General features: G+C 31.2%; 1 protein-coding gene and 1 long non-coding RNA gene across 2 annotated transcripts in view; one reads left to right on the top strand and one right to left on the bottom strand.

The window, feature by feature from the left end:
- The window catches only part of LOC113521158 (titin), a 48105-nt gene extending 27822 nt beyond the window's left edge, over nt 1–20283 (bottom strand). Inside the window, exon 1 of the mRNA XM_026906590.3 lies at nt 20112–20283. Coding sequence (XP_026762391.2) covers nt 20112–20184 — 73 coding nt within the window. The 5' untranslated portion in view covers nt 20185–20283. The remainder of the gene's footprint in view (nt 1–20111) is intronic.
- Nucleotides 4678–12127, top strand: LOC113521159 (uncharacterized). The gene is made up of 3 exons (XR_003402368.3): nt 4678–4830; nt 9979–10084; nt 11594–12127. It is a non-coding gene; the product is annotated as an uncharacterized LOC113521159 (long non-coding RNA).

Genomic DNA, 20283 nt, shown 5'->3' with positions numbered 1-20283 from the left:
ACCCAGTACAAGAGTAGACCTATACTAAAATCATTCTTCTTCAAAACTCGTGTCCAACATGTATAGGTAAATCAATGAGTGTTTTGATAACAGAATATAGTGTAGTAAATATGGTATATTCATCATCATATCAGCCGTTAAGTGTCCACTGCTGAACATAGGCCTCCCCCTTGGGGCGTTTTACACGTAGTCGACACACTTGGCAGAAGAGAAGGGCAGACTATCCCCTATACAATCGTCCCAGGTATATTCATCGTTCGTACTTATATCAATAATTGTTTATACTAAAACTAATGGCATTACTTTTAAAAAATAAAGGCTAATTTTCACGAGCGGTACACCAATTCGAAGTTTGCCAACCGCAACTAATTAGCCACCAAGATGTTTGTCCCTGGACTCACCGGAACTCTATAGATTTGCCAAGCATTCAGTCGTTCAGAAAAAGGAACGTGAAGGTTAATTACCTGAAAGTAAAGAATAAACAATTAATATAAGGGCGAGTGCATAGGTTTAACTTGAAATGAGAGTTTATTACGTTTACAACAACTCCAATATATAATCATTGTATTGAATTGACTGTGGAATATTATTTCTACTCTACAATCGCCAAAAGAGAAAGATGGTATGTTTTTTTTTATATTTTACAATTTTTTTATTGTTGATACAATACACAAATAGCATTAAGACATTACGCTAATACATTTTTTTTTTTCTAATGATAATCAATTATTTTTACTAAGACTTTTGTAATGCCTCAGATGACTCAAAATAATATTAAAAATATAATTCAGTGAGTGTTTACAGACTCGTATACATATATGTATATTAATTAAGTCAGTAATTGGTATAGTTCTCTATCTCCATGATTCCCTATTTCTACATCGTATGCAATCTATTGCAGTATATTAATTTAAAGCAATATAATTGTGTAGCAGTCCTATTAATAAAAATAAAAATAGACTATTCTTTCTTCATATTATGAGTAGACGAAGAAATAAAAAATGTTGATTCATATAATATTTATCATGTACGCACCCACAAAATCATTTAATCCCTTTAAGTGACAAATATAACTTTTTAATCTTATCTGTTTAATCTCGTTAGATATCAGACTCTATTATTATAAACATAACGTTCAATCAATTTAATGTATTTTAGATTAATATTCTAAAACGGTCTCCACTTTCATTTAACTTTTTTTTTATATGTTTTGTGTTTATGTTCTGTGCCGATGTTGATAATTATTTTTGCAATTTTGACCTATGTTAATTTTATTACTATGTTAAATTTATTAGTCGTAATTTTACGAACACTAAAATATTTATTGAATCTTGATGATTAATTGATTGTTATTCAACAAGTAAACTTATGATTAACTATAATATTCGTAATTAAAGTATATACGCATATAAAAACATTGCTAACGACCGAATGACTTTAGATGTCGGTTACCCACGTGAATGAAAACAATTAATTAAACGTATGTATCACCTTTTGCGTAGAATTGATTGAAATATGTAGATTTGTAATAATCTATTAACATTATTTTAAAAGAACTACAATATATATTAAATAAAGGAAACAAGTCATATTATTTCACACCGACATTTCAAACCTCGCTTGAAGCACCGTATTACTTTTCTTAGTAATACAATCAGTAGATAAGATTCAAACGATAAAATATATTACAACTTACGACAAATATTAGTAACTTAAGGACTACTTCCTTCTGAGCATTCAGGGAAAATCCTAAAAATTACATTTTTCTAAAATCGAACTTGATACCATTATACCGTGTTATGCTTTATCAGACATTATTAAAGTATCTATAAAACAGAACAAAAATCACAAGACAATGAGAGAAGAAGAAATAAATTTCGTGAAGGATATAATATATAATGTAAAGCTAACTAGAAGCTTTCATGTAGCTTTAGTTTCATTCCAATATCTATCGTAGTTTCGTAGAAAAATAATTTTGAACTTAAGGGTTATTACGCCTATATTCCAAAAATGAACGAAGTTAGAGGTTTGATAATTGGGCAAAAATTATTGCCAACAAATAGCAATATAGAAACACGGTAAAAGAGAAGTTTATATGAACGTCTTAATAAGAGCGAGATGGAAACCAATATTTCTTTTTAATTTTTGTCTGTCAACAGGTTTGTTCCGGGAACATACACAAACTACTGCACCCAACTAGATGCGGTTGTCATATTTGTGTTCCTGGAGGTCTAACTTAAAATATGTTTTTTCTTAACATTACTTAAGTAATTTGTTTTCCTACTTCCAAAATTAAAACCATATGAAATCGCGGTAAAAGCTAGTTTTTAATAAAAATTACTAAGTATTTATTTCATATTACGAGTATATTTCGTCTCCGTAAAAAAGATTACATCTTCAATTATAGATCACAACTTATCTAGCTACCCATACGTTAGCAAAGTCAACTAAGGTTACTTTGCACCCTCTACTTCATCCTTTTGTTCCCTTCCTCTCTGGAATATGTGAAATGCTGAAATTTATTCAACATCTCTGAAACTCTCATAATCTTTATCTTCCTTCTAATAACTCCCTCTCACTACTCACACTACTTTACAAGTCTGGCTTCATGTCAGACTTCTTCACCTTCCCAGCTTCACGACTCTGGAATGCACTGCCTGAAGATATCCGAGAGCTTCCAAATTAAATTACATTAAAAAATCCATGCTCACCTTATGAACTCTTTCTACTTTCTTTATTCAAATAGACTTGTTTACAAGTACTTTTAAATTGTCTTTTTGTTTTTAAATCTACTGCAGGGTTCAAAATGTATTATCTGTTGGTAATAGCCCGCAAGAAACTCAACAGCTACTCTTTTAAATTAAACTCAGTTACTCCTTTAATTTAAAAAAGAGTAACTGTTGTTGAGGTGACCATGGGCGGCGGTACTTACCATCAGGTTTATATATATATATATATATATATATATATATATATATATATATATATATATATATATATATATATATATATATATATTATTTGTATATACATTATTTACTATATATAGGTGTAATATAGGTGTATTACACCTATATACAGTCATTATCTTTACCTATCCTAATAATAAAATACCGCATACATGACATGATGACCACTGTTCATCATGTTAGCTCGCCTTTTGTACCATATTTTATTTGATCAATAAAGTTATTTAAATAAATGAACTGATCAAATCGCCGTTAAATAATTAATCTCTTCTACACTATTAAGAGTTTGCCTTTCTAAATTAAAACTGGTTTGTTGTTATAGTTGCAGAGGTTCGCATTGATTTAATGTGGTATATCATTATACAATTCACAGACGGTTGAATTCCAATGTGAATACGACTAATTAATGCATTTACCTGCACCCGTTTAATAGGTCAGGCGGCTGAAGTTCGTTAATCTCTGAACTGACATTATTTTCGCCGGCGCGCTACGACCACAGCATCCACAGCCAAAAGGATCGGCCATTCTGGCGGAGTACCAAGGAACGCGATCATCGGCCTAACTAACGTACATTTCGAGACCCAAGTTGGCATTTTGTTTGGTATTGTACGACCGATTTGTCAATATACATTGTGGATATAAGCACTTCACATTGGAACGAAACATTATATGTATTATAATATATACTTAATAAAAATCAGTGAATTTTGGATTACACATGCAAATATTACTAGATTGTCGATTTGGAATATATAACTTTAATATTATACCATTTGTATATTTATATGCTTTTGTACGTTCACTTTTAATAAATTAAGATTATAAAAACATTTCTTCCCGTCAAACTCGAGAACCCGAAAGGAGTTTCATGTTTCCATATTTATATTTTCTATCGAATTAAAATTAAAATATTCTTCCAATATTGAATGTTACAGCACAAGAAGATAAAACTCTAACGTGGCTACCGAAAAAATAGAAAATTAAAGGGAAAATTTTCCAAAATTTTAACCAGACTTAAGATAAATATAACTATACTACTACTGCTATATAACTATATATAAAACTTAGTTTTAGCTTATGTCACTAGGTAGTACATTATAACGAATCAATTGATACTTCTAAGTTAGAAAGGTTATGTTTTTAACTTCCCATGTATATTTGTACTCGTATTTATGTATATTAGTGGTCGCACAGTAGTCGAAATTCGAACATAACATATATTGTAATAAATGAATTTATTATGGTTATGTTTGACATTCAGTAAGACTATACACAAATAATATTAAAGACAAACAATATTAATCTATTTTCTATTTGACCACAGAATTTAACAATAAACAAAAGAGTATATATGTGTGTGTGTGTGTATGTGTGTCAAATACATGGTAGTATGGGTAATGTTTTTCTTATTAATGTATTTTTATGCATAATTAAAAAAAATATTAGCAGCCTGCACTTCTCTATATAAACTATAAGGTGCTAAATTTTATGCTCCTTAGTCCACGCAATTTTCCTGTAAAGTATGCAATGTTTTTACTACACGTATTAATATATAGATTCACATTAGCGCCTAAATTATACGTCCAATTTTAATGAAAATAGTGTTGGAAGTTCTAACTGCCTTTGCCGTAGATGGGTAAAATTTTAATAGTAACAATTAAAAAATGGTTTCCACATTAAGTAACATTGCAAACAAACTAACCAAAAACAACATACCGCATCCAAGATACTACTTTCCTAATTGCACTGACAAATTTAATAGCAGTACTGAATAAAATTAATATATTGAATACATAAATTAACAATTTTGTAGCGAGTCGCGGCGAATACCTTGTTGATCTTGGACGTGTAAGAGTGACAGGTGCGTACCACTATGTTATTTTAAACGAGTGAATCTATTTGTAATGTTTGCACCGTATAAATAGATTAATGATACGTCAAGTCGAGCGATACCGTGAAATAATATATTTTCACAATTTATGGTCCCATTAAATAAGGGAATGTAGATTTTTATAGTAGTCTTGATTTAGTTAATAGTTTTAGGACATTATAGCATACAATTAATTAACAACGATTGTAAGAGATTGACAAGAAATTTTTATTTTGCTGTCATTAGCAATTTCGCAAACGTTTATGGCCCATCGCTGGGTGCATTACGAAACCAATGCCAGCACGAGCCAATCGCGCCCAACTCATGACCGCCGCAAAGGATGACGCCCCCAGATGACACTATACAGACAGAAATAAATCTGCAAGCTAAACAAACCCGGTATTTCCGGCGAGCACGTGCAGACTGACACAATTAAGTTACACCATAAGCAAGGTGCATTTCGATAATAAAAACCAAGCCCACCCTCGTTTATTGTAAGGGACCATTGAACGCTAAGCTCTATATCGTATAGATAAGAGTAATATTCGCATAAACAGCAGATTCCAAGATTGGCCTGTGATGCGCCATGAATGGGCGTAATATTACGCAAGTTGGCTTCGCGTCCGTTCCTGACTCACTTGTACAGAATTAACATATCTAAAGGAGATTGCAGCCCCCGCAGATGCACCGCATATATCATAAACAAGCAAGTGTTCCAATTCCAATTTAATTAATAAAATGAAAAACATAGAGATGCAATAAACTGATTAGATAAGAATTGATAAATGCGGTATTAAATATTTTATAACATCATTTTCAACTATATTTTAAGTATCACTGAAAAGATAAAGATTTTAAAGAAAATAGTTTTAAAATATTTTTTTTTTATTTAGCACCCAGTAATATAGGTCATAAGGAGTATGCATATAATTATGCAGTTTACGAAAAAAGTGATGTGTATTTCGTAAGCCCCTGCTTATTCTATTTTAATAAATCATTTACGAAGGTATACATGACCTTACGAAAATTTGGCAACATATCTTGGCCAGCAGTAGTTAAGAAAATTATCTTATTGCATTAATTATGACTCCGCCAATATGACAACCAATGTTTGCCAAAATGGGATTTAGATATTGAAGACGGTGGTGATCGATATTAATAACTTTTTATAAAAATGTACAATATATTTTATGATTGCAATCTAACAATGATAGATTTTCATTTCAATTAGTATCCAGTAAAAGATCCATTCTTTCACATGATATTATCATTATATAAAAAAACATATATAAAAAAAAGCAAAAAGAAATTCCAAGAAAATTTTCCATCTATTTACCCATCTGTTTTTATACGTAGCTAAATATGCCAAATAAAAATGGTCTCTTTATTAAAATAACAAAACATAAATTAAATAATAGAATAGCCAAAATAAAAAGGTTTTTAGGTTTATTGCATTGTTTACTATGTATTTTTCTGTCTTATTTTTAAATGACCAATTCTATAAAAGACATACCGAAACTGTTTACTTATGCCAAGTATAAAAAATACCTAACAATAAAGAGTATCTATATATCTATCGCACAAATTACTGTATCATCAAAGAATGAGAAGGGAATATTATTTTATTATAATTCCATGCGACTCAGGCATGTATATTCTGATGAATCATAGTAATCATAACTTATTTAAGATATAAATGAACCTTGAAAATTGTACAAACAAAGTGCAAGTTGTATCAACGTTTTACTATAATGTTACAAGAGTACAACATTTTAGCGCCATGTAAGATTCGCCGTCAAATTGCAATGGCCGAGTCGAAAGATTTGGAACCGTTAAGCTGTTACAGTTGAACGCATACTCTATTATATTATAGGTTCTAGCAGAAAAGTAAAATAAATATTGTATAAAAAAAGTTATTTTTGTCAGTGTTTCAGGATTGCTGTATAGGAAATATTAGCAGTTACAGGTTAAATAGAGTAATTGTATAACGAAAGAATGATTACTATCATAACTATACGCTTATATGTTTATAAATACGGCATCAAGGTATATAGTTCCTTTGTGAACGACGGGAAACTGTCGTATCGTAAGCAAGTGCAGTGAATATTTTTATAGATACATAACCAGACACTGTTACCATTGAGTAAATCATGCATTACGCGCATTCGTACCTTCCTCTGCATTTTAAGACACTGACGTCAAAATCCAAAAATTGATGTAAACTACTTATAACAATAAGCACCTGTTACGTCAAAGAAAATGGAATCTGAATATTTATCTCGAGTGTTGAAATTTTTAGTTGTTATCTGATATGATCGTCCGATGAAATTTAGAAAAAATATATAATGCATTTGAGATGTTTCAAGTTTGAATTTTAAATAAGTAGATAAAATAATGAATAATGCTAAAAAGTTATTATAAGTATAGCAAAAACAAATAACGGGCTGCCGTACTATCGTTTTCTCAAAGTTATTCAGAACATTTCCGTCCATTTTGTAACTTTGTTATGGACAAAAAAAAAGTAATTACGAGTGATCAAGGGAGTTAAACTAGCTATTCACAAATTAGATTTAATATGAACCTAAAATTTAAAATCTATAGTAACTTTTTAATTGCAAGGTTAAAAACTATTTATTTATTTATTTATACTTCATTATACATAGAGATAGTTATGATAAGATAATTATGTTCAACATGTCAAGACTCATTATTCTATTTTAGCTATTCATCTGTTTTGTCTCTTTCTTTTATGCTAAATTTCTAATTTGAAAAAAAGTGAGAAAACTGTAATAGCTAAATAAGTTTGTAGGTTTTAGTTTTTATGAATAATGGGGATTAGTATTTAGCCCACAAAGTAAGTAGTTTAAAAAATTTAAATATACTGTAGTACATTTTAGTTTTTCCTACATCAAATTATTAGACTTAATAGAGTAATGTACTGTAATGAATAAAATATTATTTGCCTAATAAATAATAAGTCAAGTAATATTTAGAAACTATCTAAAAGGTTCTTGATTAGGTAAATTTGTACTTTCATTCACGGAAAATTGTACAGGAATGGTCTCATGGAAAAACCCATGGTAAACAATCGGTAAATATTTAAATCTATGATTTCGCTAGTAATTTAATATGGGAGCAACATAATAGAGATTGCAAAAATAATTATTAAAATTAAGATTAGCGATATAATCTTAAAATATTATAACTACAAAATAAAATATACAAAACAGAAATTCCTTCTTTTTGGAAGTAGTTTAAAAATGCAGTGCAATTAAATGATTTGTTAAAAAAATAATCGTAAAACGTCAAATCACCGACAGTACTCGTAAAGTTAATCCGACAATATTTATAACCCCTTGTTGAGTATGTGACACGAACCGGATAGACTAATCCAAATAGTAGAGAGTTCCAGTGTTGCACCGTCCAAACCGCGCTTTATTTTAGAATATATTTGGATGCGCTTAGTAGCGTTAGTTACACATTATAAATTATTCCTCTCGTGAAATCTTGTACGACGCTCTGATGCCCAAACTCTATCTTCTATTATGTAAAGACTACGTGTATACTGAAGCGACTTAAAATATTTTTTTATGTTTAAAGTATCCGAATCCTTTTAAAATTTATTTTATTGAGTAGAGGCTGAATTTCAAGTTTTAGTTTGTTTCTTTCTAACTATATTTTTTAAAAAGTATATGTAATCGTATTAATCCGAGTATGTAAACTGTCAAACGACTTCCAAAAAGAGGGGGTGATATTTAATTACGCCATTTAAATCATTTTTGCAATTGTAGGGTTTAACACCTAATAGCCTAACCCTGCTAGCAAGGGGCAAGCGATTGTTAGTAATGCGGACTGCCAGCTACTATTTCTAGCATCCCATTACCAGCAATATACCTATCAGGTCGATCTCCCCGTGGTCCCCCTTGAAAATAGTGCTGAATTCCAAATATATTCATCATGATACCGTTTTAATTTAATAATTCGTTCATTCATTCATATCAGCCATTAACTGTTAATTGCTGAACATAGGCCTTCCTTACAGAGAGAGTTATGCCAGTAGTTGTCACACATAGGTGGAGGGTTGGTAACCGCAGTTAGTGATGTTTAAATAGGGACACTACTGTCCGTCCCTAGATAATTCTCTTCGTCCCTTCCCTTAGTCGCCTCTTATGACTCCCACGAAAAAGTAAGAGATGGCCCGTTCTATGCCGGGACCATACGACATATAATGGCCATAAATTTTATCATGATTGATTATTATTAACCCAAATCTATTTATTTTTCTAAGAAAAATAAAAAACAAACAAAATATTTATCAGTTGAACGTGACCGAAAATATTTAAATTCCTTTCTCTCAATCTAACGTTAGTGGAAAAATGTATCATGTCGCAAGTGATTTCAGGGAACTATTTTGAAAGGTGGCCGAAATACGTCCACATGTAACATGGTTAATGGATGTCACTATAATTCTGAAATCTTCCATTCATAATATGTTTATAAAATATTGTAGTCCTATTTTATTATTATAACACACTTTCCATTGCAATAACCCATCGCAACTATTATACCACGCACTAAATATATGCTACAGATACACAAACAAACCTTCCTATAAAAATGACCAACGAACAATAAACCTATTTCAGTTATTGAAGTGGTTTGTATTTTTCCTTTATGTTAACTTCTCAATTTTAAACAAGTGATAAAATAATTTAAATATAATATATTTTTAATTAATGTATGCATAAGAGGTAAAAAGTTAAAACTTTTAATATTTTTTTTTATAGTTATAATTTGAACTTTATGTGTAGTATTACAACACCCAAATACACGGAACGATTTCAACAAATTTTCTTAATTTAAAGTATTTATTGCAATTTAATTAATGTATAAACCTGTTATTTACAACTTTATATTTCGACCTTGATCTCTTTAGAGAAAGCTTCATAAAATAAATTATCGCTGTATTTCAGATTATCACATCCTTTTTGCTAACACTACATTACACAAATTACAATTATACTACAAAGATAATTAAAATATTTATAACTACCATTAGCTAGGTTACAGTTTCAAAATAGGGTAATATTGTAGTAAAAAAAAAAGAAGAGGTTCTCAAATCAAATTTTTTGCCATCAGAAAAGCCGCATGGACAGCTCGGAAAGTTACAACTTGACGTTAGAAATTGAAAGCGGTTTGTTAGCGTCCAGTTGACACGACTCCAAGATGCTGTCGGCAGATAACGGTAATATGGCTCATATGGTCGGTGCACCTTGCGCTAGTCGCGTTCGACGACACTGCTATGTTATCTTAATGCATGTTCGAGAGCCAATATCATTATAATATACCAAATGCATTTGGCAGCACTGTATAGCAAATAGTATTAGACTCGCGAACTGTGGTATTTCATTTATTTAACAATAATATAATAATAGCCCAGATCAAAGAAAATTTAATGCCAAAGTAATTTACCTATAACGGCAAACAGTTGCAATGGCCAAAAATAAACAATATTTGCTGTAAATCTTCTTTTTTGAGATGTTTTGTATTGTCTTAATGTAGTTAATGAGGAAACGTCTCTGCAGAGCGATTTAAAAACTAATATTACTGATACGAATTAATTCTGTATTTGACCACTTAATAACAAAAGGCGCCGTTTGTAAAAAAAAAATTGCATGTAACCAATAGACGTAGTATGTATAACGTACTTCAATCTAAGATTTAACCCATCAAGAAATTTATTATCAATTAAAACATTTTATAAAAAATTAGCAATCATCTGCGAAGCTTTTTATAAATATTGTGAGCAAGGGTGGAGTTATCTCTGAAAGAGATTTCTTCTAGTCAACCTATTACAGTGATAAAGCATGTAGTTAGCGGGAAGCTAAAATGCATGAGTGCTGTACGAACGATATTAATACTAATACATAAGGTAGAAATAAACAGCTTATTGGTACTATAAATATCATTATATATTATATTAGGAAAGATAAGATATGCGTATCACGTGGAAGTCGGAAAGGGAGCCACGTTAACTGATTGTGAAAGACGCAAACGTGTTCGTATTTACGAAGACCTAAGATGACGTTAATATGAAGTAATTTTAATTTCATCCCATTATGACTTAATCACACCTTAATAGCTGAACGGAATTAAACATAATAGATACATAGGTACCATATCACAAATTATCGTTATACTTTTTACACGAGGTGAAAGCCGTAGAATACTAGTAATATAATAAAACCTATCAAAGATTACCTATTTTCAAATTCCACAAAATACAATCACCAGCAATCAATATATACATAAGATCATACAATCCTAATAGTCCCAAATAGGGGGGAAAGGGATTATTAGTAATGGAGACAGAGAATCCCATTGTTAGCTATATACCCAACTAGGTCGACCTCCTTACGGTTCTCTCTGGAAACTATCATGGTTAATTCCTGATGAATTCATCATGATGGGCTAACTGGCCTGTTTTCATTCTCATCTACCACCTTTTACTGGTGCTCCGCCAGCGTATCCCGTTAGCGCAGGCGGGGTTACCATACCATTTCCAGCCATCAAAAAAAAAATAGTCCAAAATTAAAAGGTAAAATTTACTAGGTAAATTGTAGCTATTATACTCATACAAGTGATAGTCATACTTGTAAAAATATTTCCTTTTGTAAATATAAACATATATAGAAAAAGTGCTTCGATTAATACTTGCAGATATACTCATACATACAAATGTTTGTTTGTACAGGGATCGAACCAACAACTATCGGAAGATGAGTCAGTATGTTAAACTGCTTCACCATCAAGGTCGTAAACAATATTTTCAAGATCACGTATAAAGGTTTTTTGTTTATACCGTAACTTGTACAGCCAGTCACATAGATGAATAGAGATGACCAAATTATAACATTCTGTTTTATACATTTTACTCTAACGAACCTAAAAATCTACGTATGATACAAATTTTATACTTGTTTATCCTGAACAGTCGCCACTGTTCTGTACTATTCTTGTTTTTCGATGTGAAGATTTATTATCTGCCGGTAAACTTCCAACTGCCTATTTATGAGATAGGTCCAGAAAGAAGTGTAAAACCGGATAGTGGATCGCCAAGAAACGCAACGAGGTCAAGGTGAGGATTTAGAACAAGGACAACACGGCTAATTACTCTCACACATTGTCGATAGTGTTGATATTTGTCTAACACCTTTTCATGTGTTATTATGGGCCCATTGTTATTAATAAATTACAATTAGTGACTGTATAATAAAAATCAAAACATTACGAGAAAAAAAAATAGAATCAATTGACAGTATTAAATTATACTAATACAGTTATTACAATAAGCATTATAAGTAAGAGAATCGCAACATTATAAAACATGTTAAATAGTAATGCATGATATTTATAATCATGAAATGACAGTTTTTTTTTTGTCTATAACTGTCTACTTATAGTAGGAAAAAAATGGTTTATTAAGTATATACATACTGTAATAGTATACTCGTGTTACTTTGGAATTACATTTAGCACATTATCTTTTAATATATTTTATTAAAAAATTAAAAAACGTATACTTGCATTCGAGAAGACTACTTTTTCCCGCGATTTTGTCTTCGCCTTCGTGTCTTTCAAGCGTGAATTATTTCATGTTTCCGAAAGTCCGGCAACGCGGAACAGATAACGGAGATCTAACTACTTACCGACTACAATTTTAAATCTGTCAAATATATTATTTTCACCGTACTCTTCACTGAAACCAGTTTTTGTAATAAAAAAGAGATTTTTCCTCAGTAAAAAGTATGATATGTCGACAAAAAAGGACGTCCGGTAGATTACGTGCGAAACGTGCTCAAACAAGCAAATAGGTAAGAAGTCTAACAATTGGTTATATTGTCTATATATTTTATATTGTCTAAGATTTTAACAATATAAAGTTCCATTACAATATTTAAAAAAAATCTATATTTAAAACTATCACATATTTCAGTAAATATGTAAAGATTATATTATACTACATTCACAAAATCAAAATGAAACAACTACATCATAGAATTTATAATCATGTGCAACTCAACTTTCACCAAAATGTTTTCTATAACCCTTAATAGTATATTTAACATTTATAATTGATGTTAATTAAAACGGTAACATTAATTTATTTACGTAGGAGGAAAACCGCTGCCCTTAAATTAGCATTATACGCAAGTCGCTAGATATAGGTATAATAATGACAATATGTTTATGATAACACTGTATTATGAGCAGATAGTTTAAATTCAACAAGTGGTTTATATGTGAATTACACAACCACAGACAGTCAGTGCCAAAATTCTATTTGTAACGACAAACCGAGACCGGGTATATTTAACTGCCACCCATAAACTGTCGAATGAGGTACTGTCCTCCTGCGACGCACAACAATCATTACAAAATAATCAAACAACACCAATACAAGGTTTGTCTATTTCCGACGAAAATCTGTATTGTAGTAACAAGTTGACGCAAAGAAAAATATAAGAATGACTTCTCAATTTACGTGAGAAAAATATTTATTAACTATATATCGCGGTTTCTCTAGGATGTGGTATATCTTTTTACGAAATCTCATCCAAATTCATTCAACTCATTCATTTTGTAATTAATGTTATTGATTTAAATTTGTTAAATTAAAAAAAATATTCAATAAATTAATAATTAATCTAATAAAACTATTAATTATTTATTATTTTTATTTCAAGTATATTTTTGTGACAAAATAACGGTATATTTTTATCTTAGTATTTGGATAAAAAAAATATTGTTTTTAATCTAAGATTTCTAAATAACGTAATTTATATTACTAATCTGTGGAATTTTCATGATTTTTTCATATAAGTATTAAGTTAGAAATAATGATTATTTTTTTTTTTATTTATAATAATTATCTACGTTACTTGCAAAGGTGAGACACATAATGTAACACTCAAAAAGCGAGAAATCAATCACAAACATTTCCTCCAAATGATGGGCAGTTTAACTACACATTGCGTACGAGTTACGTTTCTGAGAATAATTATAAGTTTGTTTGCGATTCCTCAAAACAAACATTCCGTTCTTATGGGCGACAGAGTTACTACCTACACTACAACCGAGACGCCGACGCTTGCTGCATAAATAGACACATTTCTTGGATGGAAATTCACGACTTTTATTTTAGAGGCAACAACGACATCGTGGAAAAATGCACGACTCATAGCTACAACGTAATTTTACGACGTGAAAAATAACAGTTTGGGTGTCAAAAGATTTATCTCACACTAGAAAATAAACACTATTTTTATAATATCCATTTTTAGTATTTAGATGTTTAGTATGTGAACTTACATTTGATATATTTGTAAAAAATTTAAAATCTAGTCTATTTTTGTCAGAATGGAGCATGTTGGTTGACGCTGTACAATTGTTTTGTTAGACTACGAAATAATACTATTATAATATGTACATTTCACATCTGTGTAATAGTATTCTAATGGTTATTATTTGTGACTACTTAGGCAAAAGTAAAAATAGTTCCATGAGCTAACGCTGGATAATCCCTTTTTAAACGATTTTTTTATGCATTTAAATCAGCCTTTCGTAAGAAAAATACAATTTTAGAACAATAAAAAAGAATGCAGTTGAATCAGTTACAAAATGACACAATTTTCTCGTCAAAATTGAGGACACGTTATATGATAAATCACAGAGACACTATGATAGTGATAATACTAATATCATCATTTCAGCCGTTAACTGACCACTGCTGAACATAAGCCTTTCCCATAAGGAATTTTTTGCCAATAGTTGCCACGCTTGGTAGGCGGGTTGGCAATCGCAGTTAAGCTTTTGGAGATGTTTTAAGAGGAACACTGCTGCCCATCCCTCGACCATAAGTTCCCTTCGTCGCTTCTTACGACACCCACAGAAAAGGAAGGAGTAGGCTATTCTATGCCGGGAGACACACGGCCAATAATATTAATATCCTGTAAATGAAAGTACGCACGTTTAGGGCAATGACGGATTTACCAGCAGATTTTAGGGGAGTCAAATTTGGAGCCAATTTTTTTTTATTATTATAAAATTACAGTTTCATTAACAAAAAATTTTATTTAATATGGTTATGAACTAAGATATAAAAATTGGTAAGAGAAATTTGAATAAGCTACTGGCGGCAAATGTGTGAATAATACTTCAAAAATTAATAAGAGCTACTGATTGAAGGGCTCCTATTAATTTATTCTATTTATGAAGTAGGTATAATCCACGTAAGTTAGATAAGATCCAACTAACCATTTCATTAAAAACATTCAACTGAGGATGATTTACCAGGATTACAAATATTTTACAAACTTTACTTACGTTTTTAATATTAATAAAATATGACCATAAAAAACGTATAAGACGTTTTTGTATGAGATAATAGGTATCAGGTGTTTAGCTAACGATATAGTAAGGTAATGGTAAGTACCCATAACAACCCTTTCAACAACACAAAATTGGCAACATCAAAAGTATTTCTTGTATATTGCCGACTTTATATAATAAACTGGTTGATAGCAAAAATAGAAGAGACAGATAATTTAATTAACCCTTCATGACCGATTCCTTACAGAAAGACAAGTTATTACTGGGTATACTAATAATAAAGATAGTACAATATTATAATATATTTTGCTGTACCTACTTTGGTGTAACATCGTGGGTGTTCCATGACAAAAATTAAACAACAACAACAGTCTTCGCGAAAAACAAGTGATGATACGGGAAAGTGTTATATTACATTAATATAAATAACACGTCAAAATATTTATATTTTCCCCTAACTCCTAGAATCAAAACAGAATTATATGCATTCTCTTCAGCAAAATATTCTTCTTCAACAAACAGTGAACGATGATCTCAAAATTAAACAAAATCCATTATAATACAGTTAATGTTATTATACAGTGAGTTGCATTAATTAAAATATTTTCATTTTAATTAGTTTTGTTAAAACATAAATTTTCTGGTGTTTGTAATAATAATTTTGTTCGTAGCTGTAAATTATGATCGATGATTTCATTCGTATCGTCTCGGTCTGGTCTAGGGGCGCAGTAATTAATCGGCGTCCCAACAGTCTAGCCCGTCGTTCGCCGCCGGTGACGCCACACCTGTCACAACACTGCTTCTGATGCCGTCACTCACACACCTCTGTCATACATAATATACCGACTCGTGGAGTAGGAACGTATCTAAATATTTGAGTGAAATTCGTATCGATCTATTGATTATTCGTTGTATGAAAACCTCCTAAAAATGGCCGATCACGCACGATTAATTTTGTAACCAATCTAAAGCCCCTATCGCTGATATAGGTACAGACGGTACTATAGGTTAGCAGTAAAAAAACTTTCTAATTTTCCAACACTTAGAAAGTTTGTTCGGGAATGTGACACTTTATAAAAAAAATATCCGTCTGTGTCATCTACTAATTCTAATAAAAATATGTACGGAGATCAATGTCTCTCTGTTTCTTTTTTATGACGATCCTATATGTATATATTATATATACATTAAATTTATTGAAGATCGAACATTAGTAAAAAATGAAGATGACCAATACAGACCGATATAAGGAAATTATAAGGTTCCGTTTTAACCATCTGTTTATGGAATCTAAAAATAACAGTGTGAAAAACAGGCTGCGATTTGGTATAATATTGGATTTACCTTCAGAGAATGATATCATTAAGGATTCGCCGACAGTGCGATAATAATTTATGATTTCCTGCTCTTTTTATCATGAATTAAAAATCTTTATGACTAACTACTAAAGAAAAATGACAGGTCAAATAAGAAGAAAAATTTAAAATAAAACTTTCTGGTAATTAAACAAGCGTGGTAATATTGGTCTAATATCAACTTATATATGAGAAAATCACTTATAATGACGATTCTGAACAGAAGAGCCTGAAGCGGTACCGTGAATCATGGTGAATTACTTGTTCGAATTCGCCTACATAATCGTATTCCAATCCAATGGTTGAAGGTGAACTTAATGAAATGATCTCTTTGATTAATTATAATTGATAACAATTATTTTGACACACAATTCTTAATTATCTCTTAATTATTGCCAGTTACAATCTCACGATTACTGAAGTCCTAAAAGTCGCCATAAAACGACTAAGATATGACATAATTAGTATCTAAGGTATAAACAACATAATTAGCATCTAATGCATGTGAACATTGAATGAAGTGTGACAATGGCTTGCAGTGCAGACGGCGCGTGCGACTTCTACGCCCTCAAATTATGTAAGCGGCAAGGTGTAACGCGAGGTAAGGCGAACGTACGCCGAAACACATTTGTTTACGACTCCAGTTACATAAGTGGCCAGTTTCAGACTTGTTTACCGACATCCACTCCCGACGCACTGACACATATTACACCAGTGACTAAGGGCAAGCTAAATTCTGCTGCAATTTAACTAAATAACTGAGCAAACAAAAATCCATTTGTATTTTTATATCGTTACAGTTTAAATGTGATAGTACGATGCCAAATCCCGTTACTTAAACTACTGTAAAAAGAGCAATTAAAAAAAGTAATTTTAGTAGATGCTATTATACATCTGATTTCAAGTCTCACACATTATAGGTTAGGAAATTCATCTCTATCACTTCCCACTTCATTAATAACAGTATAATGGGAATTTTCCCACTATACTGTAAATAACGCAGTTAAGATGGTTCTGAAGTGGATATTTAACATATGTAAACAACAATAATGTGTCATAATTTAATTATATCATTATTATCATATCGGTCTTTAACTGTCCACCGCTGAACATAAGCCTCCCCTTGGGGGGTTTTGCCAGTAGTAGCCACGTTTGGCAGGCGTATTGGCAACCGCAGTCAGGCTTTAGAGATATTTTAAGAGGGACGCTGCTGCCCATGTCTAGCCCACCCTTAGTCGCTCTTACAACACCCACTGGATAAGAAAGGGTGGCCTATTCTATACCGGGAGCGCACACCGCCATTTGCTTATATAATAATTTAAAAATAATACAAAAATTAACGGAAAACAATAGAGTAATTATGCTAAATCGTTTGACTGGATACTTGTGTTTCATCTATGAGTACTTCTACCGTTAAGTTGTTATGTTCACATTGTTGTATTCCTGTTTGAAATATTAGATACCAGAATTTAAACATGACTTCGTCCGTGTGACCGAGATACATTGATTAAAGTAGCCTATATCATTCTCCAGTCCTAATAATACATTAATACCAAATTTCATAAATGTTGAGCCATCAGGGTGTCAATAGATAACAAAAAAAAACAAATTCTCTTTCATATATTACTAAGGATGACAGTAAAATTTTGTGTGTATTGGAACTCAAGACCTTCGTCATATTATCACAAAGGTCGGAAATGCAGAAATAATACCTCTGATATCACATGCATCTATAATGTGATATCATCAAAATGTACTGAGCTCTTTCTAGAAGTTTGTTACATATTGTAGCACTAGTTAACCTCGTTCAAAGACTAGACAAAGAATGCAATAGTTTGTTAACAGGTAAAATAATAAAAAAATAGGACCTAAACTGAGAGAGAGGAGCGATGTTTTAAATCGTACATAATGCAAGGGAAAACGAGGTATACAGCCCCCATTATTAAAAAGAACTGAGCAAGAGACATACATACTTGACGACTCCTAAGACTATTACTAATCTATACTTTCAGGGTTCCGTAACTTTAATATTATAGTTTTATTTGTCACTGTAATTTATGCAGATAATTTAGTAAGCACGAAAGTTACAGAAAGAAGTATATACCTTTGATTACCTATCCCTATTAGGGCTAGTCGTGATCACATTTATTTTTATGTAAATTGATGACCCTCAAAAAGAATGGGAATGTCACAGACCTCGACTTGTCAAATTATCACTTGAAAAGTGACAGCAGTTGTAGTAAATTGCCAATCATTAGTGCCGAAGATTAAACTCGAGATTTAAACTCATGGTTCATTTGTATACTCGTATATTTATTCCACTTGTTTGTTCGCCCTTAAGAGTCTACCTAAACAGTTTATTTTGATTGTTAACACGTTACGATATGGTTGAAAGTCAATCCTATTCTTATTTTGATCGCAATGTTATATTCTAGGCAATAGTTAATAAATTTAAGTGTATAACTTACAGAACGACCTGTCAGTTTATAACTGGTAATTGGTTATAGTATTTTTAAGATTATTTGGTTATCAATCCAATAGAAGAAAATATCAAACAAATATTTGATTAATATGATTTAAAATATACTTTTTATATTTTTTTTAATTTAACTTATTTCTTTAAATTCTCGGTTTCTTAACTGTAACTGAAAGCAAGACATATAAATAAATCAACACGTTTGTTAGTCAACATTTGTGCCAAACATAAATTAAGTCGTAAGATAGGAACACAGTAACGTCCATGATTAATTTATTAATTAATACACGTAATAATAATTTATTCGTAAAAAATAGAAACTAGTAAATGTAAATAACAAAGCGCAGTGTTTATAAATTCGAGAAACTAGATCAAGTTGAAAATAGTTTACAAAATCCTACTTCATTTGGTATCTGCAACTTTGCCATCACGGATCGCTATGGAGTCATTCTATGATGGTAGTACCCAGCAACAAAATAAATTATTTTACTTTTACTTTTCTACAACGACCATTGACAAAAAATTAAGGTATTTTAGTACAAATATAAAAAAATAGTCATTTTATTTTCTAGATATATAATAATAAAAATTGTACCGTGATATTTTCTATACATGGACTTTTTAAATTATAATGGTAGTGTAGATATATAGAATCCAAATTATATATTAAAAACAATTTTTAGAACTGTTGGATACTTAATTAAAAACAAAATCCTGGGTTAAAATCTTTGTATCAGTACCATGAATTAGTCGATATTTCCTGTAAGGAAAAGAATATATAAAGATTTTTTGTAAAGTTAATACCTGCAGCAAAATTAATGAATGAACCTTTCAAAAGAATCAGTATCAGTATACTTAATTTCAAAATAAAAACAACTACTTCATCCTTCTATATTATGTTATTTGACAAAAATATTATTTATTTCACAAAGCTTCCAATTGCAGGAAGCATAGAGAATATTTTGATTAGATATTGCAGCAGCTGCTGAATCACATTGTAATATCATGGTTAGGACAACTCCTGCAGCACAAAGCAATATGTATCGTACCGTCGCAGTGTCTGCAGCGCTTGGGCTCCGGTGGTGCGAGCTCGTCGCCGAGTTCGCGGTGTCGTACGGGCATGGCGGCGCATCACGCGCCGGCGCCGCCACCACGTCAGTAAGGCTCGCGCGCTCCACCTCGACCGCTCTTCTAGCGGCGGCGGCGTCGCGGCTGCCACTG

This window comes from Galleria mellonella, unplaced genomic scaffold (genome assembly GCF_026898425.1).
Source record: "Galleria mellonella isolate WM207_F2 unplaced genomic scaffold, CSIRO_AGI_GalMel_v1 utg55, whole genome shotgun sequence".
NCBI classification, from domain to species: Eukaryota; Metazoa; Arthropoda; class Insecta; order Lepidoptera; family Pyralidae; genus Galleria; species Galleria mellonella.
Note: the sequence above shows the minus strand (reverse complement) of the source record. Positions and strands in the feature narration are given on the sequence as shown.